The following is an 18,352-nucleotide window of genomic DNA, read 5'->3' as shown; positions in this document are numbered from 1 at the left end:
AGATGGCATGTTCAGGTCAAAGTCTCCGTAGAGGAGGGAGGGGTGGCACTGAGTTTCCACCACCACGCCATTCCTACACCTGCGCGCGTAGTGCAACATGGATGCACTGTACAGCGCAGTACACCATGCCTGAAGGCGTCGAGCCATCCTCCATTCAATCCCTCTCCTTTTGTCGCCTTGTCCATGGCCAAACGCTCGTCTCCAAGCAGGCTCATTGCAGTGGGTCACTGGCGTGGTTCCCCAGGTTTTTACCCCGGATGCCAGTGGTCCTGCAGGAGGGACGCTAAGCTCTTGAGGGACCGCGCGGGCAGCCCGGGTCTCACTCTTGGACCCTCCGAGGACCGGCTGGGAGGTCTGCAAAGGCGGGCGTCCAGCTTAGTCCACAGAAGCACGCATCCATGGTACGTCAGGCACGGAGCATGAAGTATCCCGCTACGGGGCAGTAGTCGATACCTTTGCCCTCTCCGTGCCTCGCGGTACGCATACCTGCCCCCATCGCCCCTCGAGCCAAGCATCGAGGTACCTATACGCGCGAATACACATGCCGTCACGCGATCATAGAGTCAACGGCAGTCGTGGACACTGGGTGGCACTTACCCCGCCCAGTCTGACGAAAGCGAAAGGGGCCAAGCTACCTACCTCGTACCTTCCTTCATGCTCTCTGCTGAACACCTCAGGCACCTGCTCCGGCCACGGATAACAGGCCGTCCCCCCTCTTCTCGCCCCCGCCTCTTCCTCCCCTTCCTTCTCCTTTTCCTTCTCCTCTTCTCTCAGCTTCCATCATCCATCAGCAACAGCCTTGTTTCGGCTCACATATCTATACAAGCTTCCAGCTTCCATCCCTCAAAGGTTGGCTCATCACTCAAATCAGTCGTCGACTCGAGCTAACACAAAGCTTCACCTAGCCAGCACGCCGCCTCTCGCTCGTGTGCAACAAGATCCTCGCACCATGTCTGAACCGCTCACCAAGGTCGACTCCGCCGTCCAAGGCTTGTCATCGTCGCCGCCCAAGGAGAAGGGCCATAGGAGGCAAAGCTCCAGCGCGCCAGGTGTCAAGAACATCAACGACCTAGGTGAGCTCTCCTGACCGACATGCACTCTTTCCGTCAACATGTTTCTGGCATCTGTTTTAGCCAAGGTGGACAATGCTGACCCGTGGACCGCGGTGCAGAAAAGGAAGGGATTGAGCTAGAAATTGCTATCGAGACGCAAAAAACGGGCTGGTAAGTGGCCGGCAATCGTCATGCTCAGTCTCCGCTGCTTCTCACAAGCCGACACTGACAATGACGGCCCAACAGGAAAATCAACACCAGTTCCATGACAGTTGACGATCCCAGCATGCTCAGGCTTCCCCTGACGAAGCCGCCTGTCAAGAAGATCGACCTGCATTTCCCCCTAGGAATGGAGGTGACGGCAAGAAACCTCAAGGGGGTCACAATTAAGGACGCATTGGATGCCATCCACAAGGCGTTCAAGAAGAGAGTAAGCATCGGCCGTCTCGTACGTGGGCCATTGGGTTCACCGGCTGACACCTGACATTAGGCCGACGACGAGCTGGACAGCGCATATCTGGCGGGGTTCGAGTGGGACAAGGAGGAGTCGTGGACGCGGTTGGTTGTCCACCTCCAAAAGCAGCCGAGCACAGGAGGCTCTGGTGGCGGCGGTAAGAAGAAGAAGAACAAGAAGGAAGAGGAGTAAGCTTGGCCTTGTAACCCCGGTATCTGTTACAGTACTTCCTTCAACTCGATTGGCTTCGCTTGATTCGTGGCGAGTCGGCGCCGGAGATATTGCGACTAGATAGTCTCTCGGCTGGGTCCTCAATTCACTGGGCGACGGCCAAGGCGTCGCCCAGTTGTACGTGCAATCCCGCCCAGTGCCGACTGTGGTGTCTCTATATGTTTGACTGTAGATGGGCCACGGCGAGAGGGGGACGTTGAGGGCTGGCCCTGTGCTGCAGAGTCGGGGAAGTGCTCGCTCTGCTTTGCAGCCGAAGTCGACTTCTGACGCAATCTGCCGTGTCGGCGTTCCCGCAGAGTTTGTAGTTTTTCCATCGACTACGCCATGGGAGATTCGTCAGGGGTTGAGGCGCATCTACTTGTACGGGCAAAGGCCACCCGTCTTGGCATTTTCATGTTTCGCCGGCTGTTTCTAATCGTGGCAGCAGGGGAGCCGTGCGGAACCAGTTGTGTCAGGAGGCCGGCCGGGACCTGGCGGCTACTGTCGGCCCCCTCGCCCCGCCGCCAGCTCCGAGCCGAAGCTTCTTGCATTCCGCCGTGGGGGAAGCCGAGAGCGAGAGGGGCAGACACATGAGGCCTTAGTCAGTTGTGCGACGGCGATGCTGCCTTTGCAAGCTGGTCTCGGGAGGGAGCGGGAGCGGGTGTTGTATTTGATTTCTTAATAAAGCAGCCGTGCGCCCTTTTCGCTTTGGCTTGTTGCTGTACTTCGTCGTCGTCGTCTTCTTGCATACCCTTTCTTCGTCGAATCTCTTCCCACGTTGGTTTCTCGCAAACGAGCTGAAGCCATCCATACAGCCAGGATCCGACATCATGCCTGTGACGCAATTTGAGACCAAGGAGAAGTACCGTTATCAGAACGGCTTCAACAATCACTTTGAGTATGGCGCTCTTCCCTCCCCTTGGTCGCTCATCCGTGGCCTTGCCATGCACTGACACGGACAGGTCCGAGGCGGTCGAGGGCGCGCTGCCCATCGGCCACAACTCGCCGCAGAAGCCGCCGTACGGGCTCTACGCCGAGAAGCTGTCGGGCACGGCCTTTACCGCGCCGAGGCACGAGAACAAGCAGACATGGCTGTACCGGATGCTGCCCTCGTGCGCGCACCCGCCGTACCAAGTAGCCGCCAAAGACGACGAGGCGGCCGAGGGCGGCGGCGGCGGCGGCAGCAGCAGCAGCAGCATCAACACCAAGCTGCACTACATCCCCAACCAGCTGCGGTGGGACCCGTTTGACCACGACCAGGCCAAGAGCGACGACTTCGTGTCGGGCCTGCGGCTGGTGGCGGGCGCGGGCGACGCGGCGCTCAAGCAGGGGCTGGGCATGATGGTGTACACGGCGGGGCGCAGCATGGGCGAGCACGAGGCCTTTTACTCGGCCGACGGCGACCTGCTGGTGGTGCCGCAGGAGGGCGCGCTCGACGTGCGCACCGAGTTTGGCTGGCTGCTGGTGCGGCCCATGGAGATTTGCGTCATCCCGCGCGGCGTCAAGTACCGCGTCGCCCTCGTCGGCGGCGCGCCCGCGCGCGGCTACGCCCTCGAGCTGTACCAGGGCCACTTTGCCCTGCCGGAGCTGGGGCCCATCGGGTCCAACGGGCTGGCGAACGCGCGCGACTTCGAGGCGCCCGTGGCGTGCTTTGGCGACGAGGCGGGCGCGACGGCCGAGGCGTCGTCGTCGTCGTCGGGCTTTGTCGTCACCGTCAAGTTCAACCACGGCCTCTTCCGGACGACGCAGCCGCACACGCCCTTTGACGTGGTCGCCTGGCAGGGCAACTACTACCCCTACAAGTACGACCTCGGGCGCTTCAACACCATGGGCACCGTCTCCTTCGACCACCCGGACCCGTCCATCTTCACCGTGCTGACGGCGCCGTCGCCCGTCGCGGGCACCGCCGTCGCCGACTTCGTCATCTTCCCGCCGCGGTGGCTGGTCGGCGAGGACACCTTCCGCCCACCCTGGTACCACCGCAACACCATGAGCGAGTTCATGGGCCTGATCCGCGGCGACTACGACGCCAAGCGCGCCGGGTCGGGCGGCTTCGCCCCGGGCGGCGCGAGCCTGCACAACGTCATGAGCGGCCACGGCCCGGACGCCGAGAGCTGCGAGGCCGCGCGCGAGGCCGCGCTCGCCCCCGCAAGGGTCGGCACGGGGAGCTGCGCCTTCATGTTCGAGAGCTCCCTGATGCTGGCCGTGTCCGACTGGGGGCTGCGCACCTGTAAAAAGGTCCAGCAGGGCTATAGCGAGGAGAGCTGGGGCGCCGTCAGGAATCACTGGCAGATGCCCGCCGGCAAGCAGGTGCGCTCCCACTTGCTCGACTGAGCTTTTCTTTGTTGCTGCGGCTTTTGCGACGAGACTGCGTAACCTACATTGGTTCTGTAAGTGTGTGTGCCTGTGTGTGCCTGTGTGTGTGTGTGTTGGGAAAGATAGCGCTGTCCGGCTCGACAGAAAACAGAACGAGAGGCAGGGATGCCATCGAGGGAGTCCAAGTCCTAAAAGGTGCTGGGGCAGGTCAGCGTGGTCAACGCTCTGTATGTAGCAGAAGAATGCAGAACGAAACACAAGAGTCATGTAGCGCCACTCGACGAATACAGCTTTCCCGACGTCCATTTCTTCTTGCAATTTATGTACGATTAGAGCCCATGACATGGGGAATATACAAGTCCTGCCCGGTACAAATACACCTCAACGCGGCAACTCGGGCCTGCCCATGAAAGCAAAGGGGGGTTCCGATACTCGAGCCTGGGCCACAGCATCTCATTCTTCCTTGTCCTTCCTCTCCTCCTCGTCCTCATCGCTGTCGCCGTCTGCTCCCCAGTCCCTCCACCCCTCGCCGCGGACCCAACTGACGCCCTTGCGCCACTCGCCCTCGCGAATGGCCCGCGCGTCGCGCTCGTAAACGACGCCCGTCACCATGAGCGCCAGGACAAAGACCCAGACGTCGCCGCCGCGCATGGCCTTCCACCAGCGGCGCTTGACGCCCACCTTCCACAGGCTGTCGACGCTGGCGCGCGCGCTGTGCAAGAAGACGCCGCGGCCGTGGCGGCGCTCGACCCACGCCCACAGGCCAACGAAGAAGCCACCGAGGAAGAAGCGCTGGGTGGCAAGCACGTGGCGCGGCAGGTACGCCTGGAAGAAGCAGATGGAAGCCCAGGCCGTGGAGATGGCGCCCGTGACAAACGTCGACATGCCGAGGGCGCGGGCGATGACGCGCTGGACGGTGGCGACGGGGTAGTGGTAGAGTTTCTTGAAGCGCGGCACCACGGTCAGGGCCGAGTAGACGACGAGGAAGAAGCGCGCCAGGGGCGGGAACGAGTTGAGCCAAAAGGTCAGGTAGGTCCGCAGGCAGGACGGGTCCGACGGGTGAAGGGTCGCGCACGAGAGCGAGGTGATGAGCGGGTGGGCTCGCGAGGTCAGGGGAGAGACGGTCTCGAGCGAGGGCGGGAGCACCTCTTTGTTGGGGAACAGGGTCGGCGAGATGTAGGCCCTGCGGCCAAAAGTCTGTTAGTGGATGGCGGTACGGAACAGGGGGGCGAGGGGCGTACGGCCAGTTTAGACGGGCCATTTGGGCGAGGCTCTCGACAATGTCCCACGTCTTGGGCCACTTGACGTGACGGGGCCAGTCCTTGGGACGTTCACGCAGATAGGCCGACGACTTGTTGAAGATGAAGTTTCCGTACGACTAGTCAAAGGGCCGTCAGCTCCAAGCCCTGGCAAGGGTGGCCGGAGACGAACCTCGGGAAAACAGTCGCGGTCAAAGACGCAGGCGTGCAGCAGCTGACCAAAGGCCAGGGGCTGCAGCAACCAGCTGCCAAACCACCAGGGGCGGTCCCTCTTCTTGCCATTCTTGGACCCCCAGATGAGGCCCTCCATCTCGCAGACGTTCCAGCCAAAGTCGAGGGCGCGGAAGAGCATGTAGACGGTTATGGAGACGCGCATCTGCTGGGACGGATAGACGCCGAGGGCGAGGCCGGCGAGCGAGGCGCCGACGGCCGGGGCGTAGGGGGACGTCAAGGCGGCGGCGGTGCGGGGGTTGCGCCGGCGAAAGGGCTCGACCTGGGGATCCATGAGGTGGGCGCGCAGGCGAGAGAGGAAGCGGAAGAGGAAGCGGTAGATGAGCAGTATCGATGAGAGGGAGAGGGAGAGGCGCAGCGCGGGAGACTTGTAAAAGGGCTGCTTCTTGCCGCTCGAGGTGATACTAGTCGGCCAGTCAGCGCAGCGATGGGACACGGTCTCGCGCCTACTTACTCCTTGTTGCCCATCCTGCTGGCGACCACGTCCCAGCCCTTCATGCCGAGCCAGGTGGCGGCAAAGACGCGCAGGGCATGGCGGACGGCCTTTGCGTTGTGGTCCTCGGTGCCGCGGGCGGGAGCCAGGGCCTTGTCGACCGAGGCCGGGCCCGGGGCGTTGCGGCGCAGGACGCGGGAGCGCGAGAGGATGTACTTGTGCAGGACGGCATACTCGCGGGCCGAGATGGTGTAGCGCAGCGTGTTGCGCAGGATGGGGTCGACGGGGGCGGCGGCCGAGGAGGAGCTGCGCGTGGGAGGAGGGCCGGAGGAGGATGGCGCGGGTGACGCCATTTCGGCGCGGGCCGGACCGAGAAGACTGAAGGATAATGACGACGATGGGAAGCGGTCGGTGATGATGCAATCGAGGGAATAGCTCGTCGTCGTGGCGCTGCTGGCAGCGTCGGTTGTCGTGGATCACAAGCTTCGCCGAGCGGCCCGTGCAAGACGCGCCCAGGACACGTTGCCGAAAGTTGGCAAGCCGTGGTGGCTCTCCTTTTCCTTGTTTCTTCTTCTTCTTCTGCTTCTTCTTCTCGTCTTGCCGCGGCTGCACCCGAGTCGCGACAATGTGGAAGAAGAAGGGGGGGAGACGAAGGGCAGGGAGCATGTAAAAGGAAGAAATTGGGCAGCGTGGAATGCGTCTCTTTTTTCCCTCCATGACAGCCAGGACCTCGGCTGGGGGAATCTGGTGGGGGCTGCACGTCGCAAGGATTCCCCGCCACGCCCATCTGGCCTTAATCTTCAGCAATAAACGTCACGTCAATGCTTTGACATGCTCGATTGTTTTCATCGTGTCATGGCTTGTTTTGTTTTTTTCTCTCTCGTGGCCAACTGCTTTGTTTGCTTGATCCATCGGCCAAGCGTAGACCTGGCCTCACAAGACTTGGCCAAATCGCTTGTCCGATCATATCAACAGTCACCAAGAACAAGTTACCGAGGCCGGCACCGCCAAGGTCGCTCAGTGTCTACACGCACCACGGTCAAAGTCTCGTTCTCGCCATGCTGATACTATCCATAAAAGAAGGTCCATCTGTTCGGGCCTTAACCAGGAGCACACGGCTGCCGACAGGACGATGATGCTGTACGTGGCCTGCCAACTGCTGGAGCCGGCGCGTCTCCCGGGAAAGCGTCAACTGAGCTTCCGTCCCTGGAGCACCTGTATGATGCAGTCGGTGCATCGCCTGCCATGATGACTCGCCCTACGCATGAATGGTGACCGCGGCCTACCTTGCTCCTTTTGCCCGTGTTGTGGAGGGCAGAGTGTGTCCTGGTGACACTATCGGCGGTTGGCCCATCAACGCCTGGGGCAGGGACCGTTTCTCCCAGATGCGGCTTGCTCTGGTCGCATTGCCGTTTCTGTAGCTCAAGAAGCTGCTGCAATGACTGTCTGCGAGACACTCTGACACTCTGATTGCACGTGTCCGAGGCAAGCGGAAATACGGCTCATCAAGTCAGATGCGGGATAGGCTGCTTGCGATTTCCCTGCCGCCCTTCACCACCTGCCCTGCCCTGGCAGCCTACAGTGGGCAGCCTACAGTAGGCCCGTAGGCCCCCCCTGTTCCGTAAGCCGTGCATGTACCTTGTACCACCTCTTACCAAGCCAGATGAGACTTGTCGACTGCTTACCTCATTTTTCGCATGCCGTTTTTGTCAATCAATCCCTCTCTCTGCCCCTCCCCCTCCTAACTAACCTCTCTGCTCTTTTATCGTCATCTTCCCCTACTTGCCTTGAACGCACAGCCAAGAACAACAACAGCATCAACAACCACACCCCAATTCACACCACCACCCCCTCCCGCCCCTCCCCCTCTTCTCCTCCCGGCCTTGCATTTTCAACCATGATGGACTCTTTGACACCGCCGAACATGGCGCCCGTTCCGCAGCAACCACCGGCCACTCAGACGCCACCGGCCGAGCCGTTATCGGCGCCCTACACCTTTCCTCACCATAAGCTGAAGCGCCGTGTCTCGAGCCTCGATAGAGTCCCCGTGGTCCTCGTCGCCTGTGGCAGTTTCTCGCCCATTACCGTCCTGCATCTGCAAATGTTTGAGATGACGCAGCGCTATGTCCAAGACACGGCCTTCCAAGTTGTTGGCAGCTACCTCAGTCCGGTCAGCGATGCCTACAACAAACCCTCCCTGGCCCGCGCCCACCACCGCGTCGCCATGTGCTCCCTGGCTGTCGAGGACGGCACCGGCATCATGGTCGACCCGTGGGAAACTCTGCGCTGCAACCAAGCCGGCGAGCCCGTCTACACGAGGACCGTCGACACCCTCCGCCACTTTGACCACGAGATCAACGACGTCCTCGGCGGCATCCAGGCCCTCGACGGCAGCCACAAGAGAGCGCGCATCGTCCTGCTCATCGGCGCCGACGTGGCCATGACCATGAGCGACCCCAACCTCTGGTCGCCCTCGGACCTCGACGTCATCCTCGGCTGCTACGGCGCATTCATTGTCGAGAGGCCTACCCAGACCGACATTCAAAAGGCTCTAGAACCCCTCAAGCATTACGACAAGATTTGGGTGGTAAGTTCCTTCTACAACGACGTCAGCTCTACCAAGATCCGGGCCCAGCTACAGAACAGGGAAACCGTCATGGACCTTCCCAAGCTGGTCTACGAGTACATCAAGCTGCACGGCCTCTACCAGGGAAGCTCTCTGCAAGGCCAGCAAAAAGACGGCCGGTAGCTGGCACAGCCACCGCCTGCGTCGCACCAGCGACGAGCGTCTCGCCGTGACGGAACGCACGGCTCGAGACGGAAAAGATGGACATGAACAAGAGCACGCCGCGTCCGCCTCGTTGTGTCAGCAGAGACACGATGCTCCTTGCTCACGACTCGCGGGTAAGGGAGGCTTGACAAGGGCAGACAGACTTTGGATCGTGGCATTGGCCCCGGCTTGTCCAGGATACAGGCGCCGGGCTACTTTTTCAACAATAGAAACGGGACACGGGCACGTCGCCGACGGAAGCGCATCTGATTTGTAGAATAAATCATACAAGGCGAGGACATTGAAGCGTAGCGATTTCTGTATTGGCCTTCTTTTGACTTTTCTCGTCACCCGAGCAGAGGAATGAAGGCTCCTTTCTCCAAGGCCGCACAGTGCATTTCCGCATGCCACGTTGCTCTTCATGCGCCGCTTTCATCCTCTGCAAAGCAACAACTCGGGGCACGTGGGCCTGTTTCCCCCGACGCGACGACAGTCACGCGGCCGCCCGCCATCATCATGGCCCGGAAACAAGCGTTAATTAAGCTACTTTGTGGACACCGAGGGATATCGGTATTTTCTTTTTCTAAATTTGCATACTGTCAGGCTCGAGTGCCCATTCATCGTCCTGCACCTGGGCCTGCACAGTAGCGCTAGGCCTCCCCACGCAGATTGGTAGTCAAAGACTGGGCGGTTAATACCGTAGCGCCAAACGGGACGCAAGATACGGCGCATAGGGCTGCCCGTCGCAACTTCTCCCGCCCCCACCTCTAGGGTGCTGCTTTTTCGCCTATCAGAGTAAGATGCTTCGAGCCATCCCCTTGGGGGTGCAAAGGCTGCAAAGTAGGTACTCGTCCCAGATGCCCCCATTGCAGCCCTCGCATCTTTAAAGGGGTTTGCATTCCCGCACGTGTTGCTCCCCTGTGTGTGTGCATGGTAAAAAAGAGAGACGAGGCGGACAGGCTCCCGGAAGTCGTGGGTGGTGCGGCGGGGGGGAGGCCGCCAACAAGCCGGCCCGCCGGCCCGCCCCCGCCCGAGGCCGGAACCAGGAGCAGCTAGCTACCCTGTATCGTGTACCTGGTCAAAATATGCGCACTAGGGTAATGTACATGACCTCTTGGGAACAGAGAGGGCTGAACGCACCCTTCCTCCGCACAACCATGGCTGGCTGCCCCTGGATTGACTACCTAGGTATCGAGAGTCGTCGAAAATCTGGCCGTATCCTGCGGGGACGAAGCCGGCCATCTGCCCGTCCAAATGCCCCCCTGGAGGGCAAGTCTCCTCTGCACACCACGCGTCTGGCACAACTCATCCATTAGCCATGGTCCCTTGCGCTTCGGATTCCTTCCTAACGTCAGACTACCCTAGAATCCGGCAAGTTGAGCTGCGATCCGGTCATTTGCCCCTATACGTCCCCCCATCCACATCGATTCCGCTATCCGACTCCAGCCCACGTCAGCGCCGACCATCCCTCCAGTCGGACTGGCTCCCCCCCGGCACTCGCCAAACTCCGCATCTCACCTGCGCATCCCCAGAAGCCACCGTCCCCGCCATTATGCTTCTTCAAGCCACCTTATTGCAGCCCACCCGCGAGCTACCAGCCTTGCCACGGCCAATGACAAGACAAAGACTCCAGAGGTGCGAGGAGGGCGAGGGTCAACCCGTCTCTCAGTTCCATCCTCCATCGCGAATCAGGCATGCCAAAAGGCAGCGGGATTCCATCGAGTTCTCGGTGCTCGACAAGTGGCAAAAATGTGGGCGCTTCTCCAGAGGGACAAAGGAAAGATGGGTTGCACAGCCCTCGGGAAATTGCTACCGGGGACTCGATGCTTTCGAATCCGACAAGAAATGCAACGCCCATCCGCCAGCTCATCAACCAAAAAGTCGTTATTCATCAGGACGCGGCAGGCGAACTCATGGATACGCGGCTGCCGACCCGTTCTGTGGCTCCACCACGGGGACCCACTTGCGTACCAGGGACGCACCGCCCGGGCTAGAACATGGCAGCATCTCTTCCTGCCATCCCAGCGAAGTCCATCGGCCGACGTCTTGTGGATTCGGGCTACGGAGAGCCGCATGGACGGCATCCGAGACAGAAACTCGCCCATCGATAACGGCTTCCAAGATGCGGAGGCGACGTGCCTCGCGTTCCTCAACTGCGCGCTTGATCACACGATGACGGGCCTCTGCGCTGGCCCAGCCGTTGAGGTTTCCGGATCCAGACATCTCGAGCATCATCTTGAGGTACGTAAAGGGCAGGTTGAGCAGTACGCGGGAGAGGATCGTGTGTGACACCGGCTGAGCCTGTTGAGCGGCCTTTGGAGTCTCGGATTCGGTCCCGTTCCTGGCTTCGGATAGGGAGAGATCGCCAAATTGAATATTGGCGATTTGGTGTGGGCGCCTACCTTTGCCGAGCTGGACCGAGGAGCCCCTCGCAATCGCAGGCGAGGGTGCCCTGGAACCGGCCTCGGGAGAGGTTGGAGCCGGCGGAGGGTGTACCGGAAGCCGGGCATAGTTGTTGGGCTCTCCAGCCGAGGTGTCGAGGTTGAAGCTCGGCGGAATGTTGTGGACAATGTACGCAGCCACGGCGTGGAGGATGGTCCGCGATCCGTCGCCATACTTGTACGAGTCATGGGTGCCCTTGTCGCTGTAGTTGTCGAGAGCAAACTCGAGCCCCTTCTCCATCGTCTGCCAGCCCAGTAGTTGCGTCGCCACCTCACAGCCCCGTCTCGTGACAGGCGCCCAGTCGAGGAGGCGGCCGGCTGCGGCATACGACAAGGAAAACTCGAATTGCTCCTTGGCAGATCCAGCCTCCATCAAGTCGCCAGAGTCCGTCCGGTTGTGCGGCGGCATCTGCAGCAGGGGCAGGCCATACAGACGTTGAACAGCCATGTAGAAGGCGTCGGATCGTACCCAAGGGCTGTCGCTTTCAACAACCAGAGTTAGCGGGGCTCCGCCGGCAGACTTTGGCTCGGACGCCTTCTTCTGCAGCTGGGCCGAAAGCTCAGAACTCCGGGAGAAGATGAAGCGGTGGCCCGGGATCCGGACGGGTGGCGCCCCGTCATCGGGGTATCGGAGCTCCAGCGTACAGTCAGCCAGCTCTGGCGCGGCAAACTGCTGCTGCAGGTATCCGATGACGCCGTCGCCATGGTCACCAGGAGGCATCATGGGTGGGAGGCCCAGATTCGGCGGCATCCTGGGGTATTCGGGGGGGCCAAACATTCGTCGCTGCGGGTTCTGCGGATGAATGTCGTCGCCGGGAACCGCTCCTCCATTGCAGGGGGCTCCTGGCGGGTAAGGGACGTACATGCCATTGTCTTCGGGGTGGACGGGTGACTGCGAGTCATGGAAGCTGTGAGGAGTCGAGGGTCCATAGTTGGACCCATAAGGGGGGTACGAGTCCATCGGCCCGTAGGCCATGGCCGGACGACCGTAGTTGTCAAAGTTTGCGACCTGCATCATGTCGCCGCCGTACGGCATCATGGGGGGGAACCCGCTTCCGTTATGGCCCATGTATCCCGGGCGGCCATCGAGGCCGGCCATTCCAGGGGGCGGCGCGACGCCTCCAGAGAGCGGCGGCGCGGGAGACGAGCTCTGCGAGTCGTGGAAAGTGCCGAAGTGAATGCTTCCATTGCTCGGGTGTGTCTGGTGAATGCGATGGGGTCCGTTCTGCGGGTGAGGTCGCGGGCCGCGAGCCACGTCTCCGTTTGCCATGATGCCGAGGGGCCGGTTCGTGGGCTGAAAAGGCGGAGGCATCTGGTAGCGCGTCGGCGATACGGCAGGCGGCAGATGAGGCTCGGAGGCCGTTGCGGAGTAAGTCCCGTCTGTTTTTGCAGTCAGCGCCTGAGGAGCGCCGTCCAGTACAAGAAACTGACCAGACTTGACAGGGGCCCCGTTGGGGGTGGCCGAGGTCTCGAAAGGACCAACCGGGCGGGATTGCTGCACCAAATTCTCGGCCGCCTGCGACTGCACGTGCATCTGGGAGCCAGCGTTGTCGACGGCTGAAGCCGGGGCTTGCCCGAGCTCGACTGAAGCCGTGTCAGATTTGTCGACTAGTGAGCATGGCGTGGTCAGTGGTACCCCGGACTCGACGACGGCGTTTGAAGTAGCTCACCAGGTGATGATCCATGTCCGTTGGCATCAAGATGGCCACGGTCGAGGTGACTGGATTGATTTCCGTTGTTCCGTTTCGCCCGAGTGTCATGCTGCGCGCCCGACACGGGTAAGTGGCAGATGGACTGTTCCCGTGCTGCTCCATGGTGAGCTTCAGCCGGCGGCGAGCGAGCAGCGACGGCAGACGCGGCCGCAGGAGGGGCCGCCTGACGCTTGACGTAGGGCAACGGCAGCGCAGGCACAACAGGTTTGACGGAATGCTTGCTGGTTGCCGCAGCTCTGCGAGACTTGAGCGAGGCGGTGGACGGGGCCATGTTGCAGGTGGGCGTCGAAGCTGCGCCAGACGAAAGAGGCGGCGGCGGCGGCTGTCGGGAATCGATCGCGTTGCGTCGCTCAAGGACAAAGGGGGCAGACAGGTCGAGGCAGTGGGAGAGGGGGCAAACGGGTCGGATTCCCAAAAGCCTGCTCCAGGCGTCTCTCTAGACACGAGACTGGCACAAGCCTCGGCCAAAGCGCATCGGGACCGTCGTGAGGTGAGAGGCTGCACGAGTCGATGCACCTCCCACAAGACGTCGCGTCACCGCGGGCGGAAACAGCGCGGGAGAGTCGTCGTCTGGAGGCCGCGCGGGTTGGTGAGAAGGAGAGAGGAAGGTTGGTGAAGTGAATTATTAGCCACGGCGAATTGGTGACCAAAAACCGGGGCCTGCGTCACAATTTTCCCCCTCCCCCCGTTTCTGCCCGCAGGCACACTAGTGGCTTGGACCGGAGAGCTCTGTTTTTTTAAGGCTCGGCGGTGCGCCAAGCTCGATCCCCCCACTGCTGCTGCACATCAGGGCAGCCACAGGATACCTCTGCCGCCGTGGGGCGCAAGCGTTAAAATAGGTACCAAGACTCACTCGCCTGGAATCCATCTCTATCGGCACAGGCGTAAGGTAAGTAAGGTAGGTACACCAACTGTAGGTACTTAGGTACCTACCTACCTACCTACCTTAGGTATGTTGTTGGAGTGTCAAGGGTCCTCTGTTGCTGTTTGCAAGTCAGGATAGGTAGACTTCGTCCTGCAAGACGTGCGCGGGCATAACTGGACGCATCTTGCCAGACCCTTATCCCCCGTCTGACTGATTCCAAGACATTCCGCAGCCATGGCACAGACTGCGTGGCCAGCGCCTGCATGCACCAAGCCGAATTACTAAGTTACCAACGTGTGGCGCATCAACGCTGCATCATGACGGGTAAGCGGCGCATGGACTCGATCCCTTGCCCATCACGTGCATCCCCATCGCTTGCCCAGCTAGATTCTGTTATGAGTATGAATATTGAGAAAACAATGATGTGTTTCATAAGTCGCTGGAATACGAATGCGAGTCCGATCTTGTGTTACACTGACTGCTCCCTCCAAAGCCTGCCTTGTCCAGAGTGCAAAACGCCCCAAGGTCCAGCAAACCTCCACCTCTCACGCTAAGCCGTCGCCGCGGACAAGACGCGCAACCAGCACGTACAAGAACATCAGCCCGCCGACCACGAGAAGCTTGTTCCGATACAGCCAGCCCCGTCCCGCGTCTCGCTGCTGCACCACGGCATCCACCACGGCTTGTGCTTGGTTGCTGCTCGTGCCTCCGATGCTCAGTTGCGGGCCGCATGAGGACCCGTTGTCGCCGTCCAAGCGGTTTCCTGTTGCCGCATCAATCTTGTTCTTCTTCATCCATTCCCAGTTCTCCGCGTCCACGTCCACCCACTCTGTCCGAAACTTGGCGCCGCCGTCGCCCGCCTTGACATTGCCCTTCTGCGCTGGAGTTCCCTTAGCGTGCGAGCCGCCGCCGGTTGAGTTCCACCACCGTGATCGCGAGGCCAGGTATCTCTTCTCGGCCGCAGTCGTCGAGACCGAGCCTGTTGTCATCTCATCGCTCGTCATGAAGGAGAGCAGGCCAATAAGGATGGTTGAGACTTCCCACGCCGGGTTAAACGACTTTGGATGGAAATCGGAGATGGAGAGACACAGCCGCGTAGACGGTTGAAACCGGCCCGATGGAGTATGCATCCGGATCGCCGGGGGCGCGAACGGGTAATTTGGAGGGAACATCAGGGTGCCCCAGTACTGACCGCCGTGGTACGGCGTGTCCTCAGGGCCAGTAATGACATAGTGCCATCTGGCACAGACGAGTTAGCAAGTACGAAGCCCCAGTGTTGCCTGGATATGCGTACTCTAGGAGGTTGGACTCGGACGGGTGGGCGACAATGTACGGCGGCGGGTTCTCGGAGATGGTCTTGTACTCGCGGGTCAACTGGCACAACGGTTAGCACGTTTACGACCTGGGATAAAGGACCGGAGCATACCCGCTTCTGCGCTGCCTTGGTGGCCATGAGCGCGATAGTGGCAGGGCTTGGCAGTTTGTGCTTGTCGGGAGTTTGGCTTCCAAGATATTGCCAAGGGCACCACTGAGGGTTCACGCTCCGCGGAGACTTTCCCGAGACGAATCGACAGTTGTCTGTCGTCGGAAATGGAGAGGGGCAGTGACTGTCGGAGCGCGGAGCGTACAGGACGAGATGAAGATGGGAAGAAGGGTGGCGGGTGCGATGTCGGGCGACTGGGCTCGGAGATGAGCGAGGAAGGACGTTGGAGTGGTGTGGCAAGTCGTCAGCGCCGTCACCAGAAACGGAGATCCCCTGGGAGCCCCACAATGTTTACCTAAGCAAAAGCTCCCTTGGCGGCCCAGCCACTCGTGCATCAGCCACGGGGAACTCGGCGCCATTTGAGGCTGGAGAGCTCCAAGTTGCCGAGCAACGTCGCGGGTTCAACGATCCTCATCGTCCTCAAAGAGCAGAGTTGCGGATTGAAAGCTGCAGCATGGCGTCGAATGCGAGCTTACCCGGGACCAATGTAAGTACGGACCCAATTGGCTTCTACAGCAAGACAGCTCTAGCTCACCATGGCAGCCCGGAGGCTCATTCAACAAACTACACTCCAACACGCAGGATGTGTTGAGCGCTGCCCGTTCGACGCCCGAGTTTCAAAATGTAGAGCACGAAGCAAAAGAGCGCAGAATGGCGCAAATGGTACGATATACCGACTCACTTGGCACAAGTGTTTCGGGTTTCTAACGCTGCAGCAGATGGCTGATCAGATGTCGATGCCCATGACCGTCAACGAGATCTCCGTCACCGGCGCGACCAACATTCGCCGCGGATTCCTCGACCCCATATTCGCCCCTCTGCTTTGCGACTATCCAAATGCACCGTCCACCGTTGGCGAGGTGCTCGCCAAGTTGCAGGCAGCAAGCACAAAGCTCTCTGGGTTGCGTGCGTGTCTGCCTAGCGAACCTTGAGGGGACCTCACGCTGACCAGCATAGAAATATTGCGGGAGCCGCCGAGCGTATATCTATCCCAGTCTAGTCAAGTCGATCCCTCTGCAAGCCCGTCCGATGTCAACATTTCCATGGGCCTTCGCGAACTGCCTCGCTTCAAGCTCCAAACCGGAACCGACGTGGGCAACGGCGAGGGCTCAGCATACGGCTCTCTCCTGTGGCGGAACATGTTTGGCGGCGCCGAAATGCTCACTCTGAATGCCAAGGCGGGGACACGTACGAGGTCGGCATATAGTGCCAACCTAAGTGCGCCGGTGCTAAGTGATCCTGGCATGAGGATCTCTGTGGAGGGTCTAGCGTCTGCAGCCGAGAAGCCGTGGGCATCGCATGAGGAAGTCGTCAAGGGCGGCTCTCTGCGATTCTCGTGGCTGAACGACCAAAGCGACACGCACGCAGTTGAATATTCCGGGTCATGGCGTCAAGTGACAGGGCTCTCCGCAGTCGCCAGCCCAACCGTGCGACAAGACGCCGGCAATACGGTCAAGAGCGCCATCAAACACACGTTTTTCAGAGAGAGGCGGGACAACCCACAGCTCCCGCAAGATGGGTACATGCTACGATCCATGTGGGAAGTGGCAGGAGTTGGTCCCCTGGCAGGTGACGTCGCCTTTTCCAAGAGCGAAGTGGAGATGAGCGGCGCCGTTCCTGTCCCACTGCCTGGCATCCAAGGCCGCACGGGCATTTCCATCGGTGCCGGTCTGCGGATGGGGCTGCTCTGGCCCCTGCCACTCGGATACAGCCTCGGCAGTGAGGCGCTCCCGAGCCGTATCAATGACCGCTTTCTGCTCGGAGGCCCAACGGACGTTCGCGGTTTCAAGCTGGGCGGGTTGGGACCTCATGATGGCCAGGACTCTGTGGGTGGAGACGTTTTTGCTGCGGGAAGCGTCAACATGCTGCTTCCGCTGCCATACAAGGGACCCGACTCGGGGCTGCGATTCCAGCTCTTCGCCAACGGCGGACGCCTTGTGGCGCTCGAGGATAAGGACAGGGGGAAGACGACGGGCTCGCAAAGCATAAGCGCCAAAGCCGTACGCGACGGCATGCTGCGTGCTGTCGGGGGTCTCTTGAACGGCGCTCCCAGCATGGCCGCGGGTGTGGGCCTTGTCTACGCACATCCCGTGGCGAGGTTTGAGCTGAACTTTAGCTTGCCGCTTGTGCTGAGGAGAGGAGAGATTGCAACCAAGGGGCTGCAGATGGGCGTGGGCATCAACTTTCTGTAGCGCGAGAGCAACAATGGACTAGATGATACGGGAGTGCAGCTCACGTCCGGCTACACTTATCTTTGTATTCCATCCATATGCTGGTCATGCATCTGGTGCAAGTATGCGGTCAAGTCGATACGCTGAAGGCTTACTACACCCAATTCGACGTGACATGGTGTCCCGAGAAGAGGAATCATGAGCTTGAGGAGCTACGGTGCCAGCCAGCACGGCGTGTGGCAACTCGGGCAGCACGGGGTCGAGGAGGGCGGCGCGTCGAGAATTCAGCAGGCTCGGACGGTCTCGACCAGGGCTCGGACGGTGGCAGTGGTATAATACTTGGAAATGAATTATGACATTTCATCGTGTAAAACGGCTCTAGGTCTGGTGGTTAGAAAAGGAGGTGCAGGGTAATTAGACGTCGGGTAGAGGGAGCCGACGCAAGGGCGGGCCGAGCCGCTTCGGAAACAGGAAGCAAGACGCGGGCCACTACGACAAGAAGGAGAAAGTGGGCGACTAAAAATAGGCTGTTAGATTGCTGGATCGGTAGTTTTCCAGCAGGACGGAAAGGGCTGTGGGCGCCAAGTTTTGACGCACGGCACGGCAATGGGTCCGGACTAAGATGTCGAGAAAGCCTACTTTGTATCCTGGCAACAAGCCCATCAACAAGGTAATGTGTACTTGGTAACTATCTGGGTATCCGATGCAGACCCATCAATAGCCTGAAACTCAATTACGATGGGGGCCCCCGGGACACGCGGAGCATGTAACCATATGCAGACTTGGCGAGGCATGCAAGGCAGTTGTAACTATCCGCCCAGCCCTATGACACGCGGCGCAGAGGCTGTGCACGTCGCATGGGCCAAGAAATGGAAGAGGCCCGTGGACGGGCGGGCATACCATGCGTGTCGTTGGAAAGCTCTGCTGAGATGGGACATTCCGAGTGATGGGATCC

At 60.4% G+C, this 18,352-nt stretch overlaps 7 protein-coding genes across 7 annotated transcripts; 4 read left to right on the top strand and 3 right to left on the bottom strand.

Annotated features, from left to right (window-relative positions):
* Positions 1 to 949: 949 nt before the first annotated feature.
* On the top strand, positions 950 to 1,698 carry HRG_07636 (WD repeat containing protein 44; the record flags this gene model as incomplete). Its single annotated transcript, XM_044866107.1, has 4 exons — positions 950 to 1,073; positions 1,172 to 1,223; positions 1,299 to 1,482; positions 1,543 to 1,698. The coding sequence occupies 4 exons, from the start codon at positions 950 to 952 to the stop codon at positions 1,696 to 1,698; spliced, it is 516 nt and encodes a 171-aa protein (XP_044719071.1).
* An 848-nt stretch (positions 1,699 to 2,546) lies between these two features.
* HRG_07635 (homogentisate 1,2-dioxygenase domain-containing protein) lies at positions 2,547 to 4,050 on the top strand (the record flags this gene model as incomplete). Its single annotated transcript, XM_044866106.1, has 2 exons — positions 2,547 to 2,614; positions 2,679 to 4,050. The coding sequence occupies 2 exons, from the start codon at positions 2,547 to 2,549 to the stop codon at positions 4,048 to 4,050; spliced, it is 1,440 nt and encodes a 479-aa protein (XP_044719070.1).
* A 435-nt stretch (positions 4,051 to 4,485) lies between these two features.
* Positions 4,486 to 6,308, bottom strand: HRG_07634 (uncharacterized protein; the record flags this gene model as incomplete). The annotated part of the gene is made up of 4 exons (XM_044866105.1): positions 4,486 to 5,215; positions 5,274 to 5,410; positions 5,464 to 5,926; positions 5,977 to 6,308. The coding sequence occupies 4 exons, from the start codon at positions 6,306 to 6,308 to the stop codon at positions 4,486 to 4,488; spliced, it is 1,662 nt and encodes a 553-aa protein (XP_044719069.1).
* Positions 6,309 to 7,879: 1,571 nt separating this feature from the next.
* Positions 7,880 to 8,704, top strand: HRG_07633 (cytidylyltransferase-like domain-containing protein; the record flags this gene model as incomplete). The annotated part of the gene is made up of 1 exon (XM_044866104.1): positions 7,880 to 8,704. One exon carries the CDS (start codon positions 7,880 to 7,882, stop codon positions 8,702 to 8,704), a length of 825 nt encoding a protein of 274 aa, XP_044719068.1.
* Positions 8,705 to 10,636: 1,932 nt separating this feature from the next.
* On the bottom strand, positions 10,637 to 12,980 carry HRG_07632 (uncharacterized protein; the record flags this gene model as incomplete). The annotated part of the gene is made up of 3 exons (XM_044866103.1): positions 10,637 to 12,546; positions 12,598 to 12,750; positions 12,803 to 12,980. The coding sequence occupies 3 exons, from the start codon at positions 12,978 to 12,980 to the stop codon at positions 10,637 to 10,639; spliced, it is 2,241 nt and encodes a 746-aa protein (XP_044719067.1).
* Positions 12,981 to 14,288: 1,308 nt separating this feature from the next.
* Positions 14,289 to 15,196, bottom strand: HRG_07631 (ubiquitin-conjugating enzyme domain-containing protein; the record flags this gene model as incomplete). The annotated part of the gene is made up of 3 exons (XM_044866102.1): positions 14,289 to 14,982; positions 15,038 to 15,117; positions 15,170 to 15,196. 3 exons carry the CDS (start codon positions 15,194 to 15,196, stop codon positions 14,289 to 14,291), a joined length of 801 nt encoding a protein of 266 aa, XP_044719066.1.
* A 484-nt stretch (positions 15,197 to 15,680) lies between these two features.
* HRG_07630 (surface antigen domain-containing protein) lies at positions 15,681 to 17,418 on the top strand (the record flags this gene model as incomplete). The annotated part of the gene is made up of 4 exons (XM_044866101.1): positions 15,681 to 15,713; positions 15,770 to 15,889; positions 15,946 to 16,132; positions 16,184 to 17,418. 4 exons carry the CDS (start codon positions 15,681 to 15,683, stop codon positions 17,416 to 17,418), a joined length of 1,575 nt encoding a protein of 524 aa, XP_044719065.1.
* Positions 17,419 to 18,352: the final 934 nt, after the last annotated feature.

The sequence above is a fragment of the Hirsutella rhossiliensis genome, assembly GCF_020360975.1.
Source record: "Hirsutella rhossiliensis strain HR02 chromosome Unknown scaffold00008, whole genome shotgun sequence".
NCBI lineage: Eukaryota > Fungi > Ascomycota > Sordariomycetes > Hypocreales > Ophiocordycipitaceae > Hirsutella > Hirsutella rhossiliensis.
This window is presented reverse-complemented; position numbering and strand designations above follow the sequence as displayed.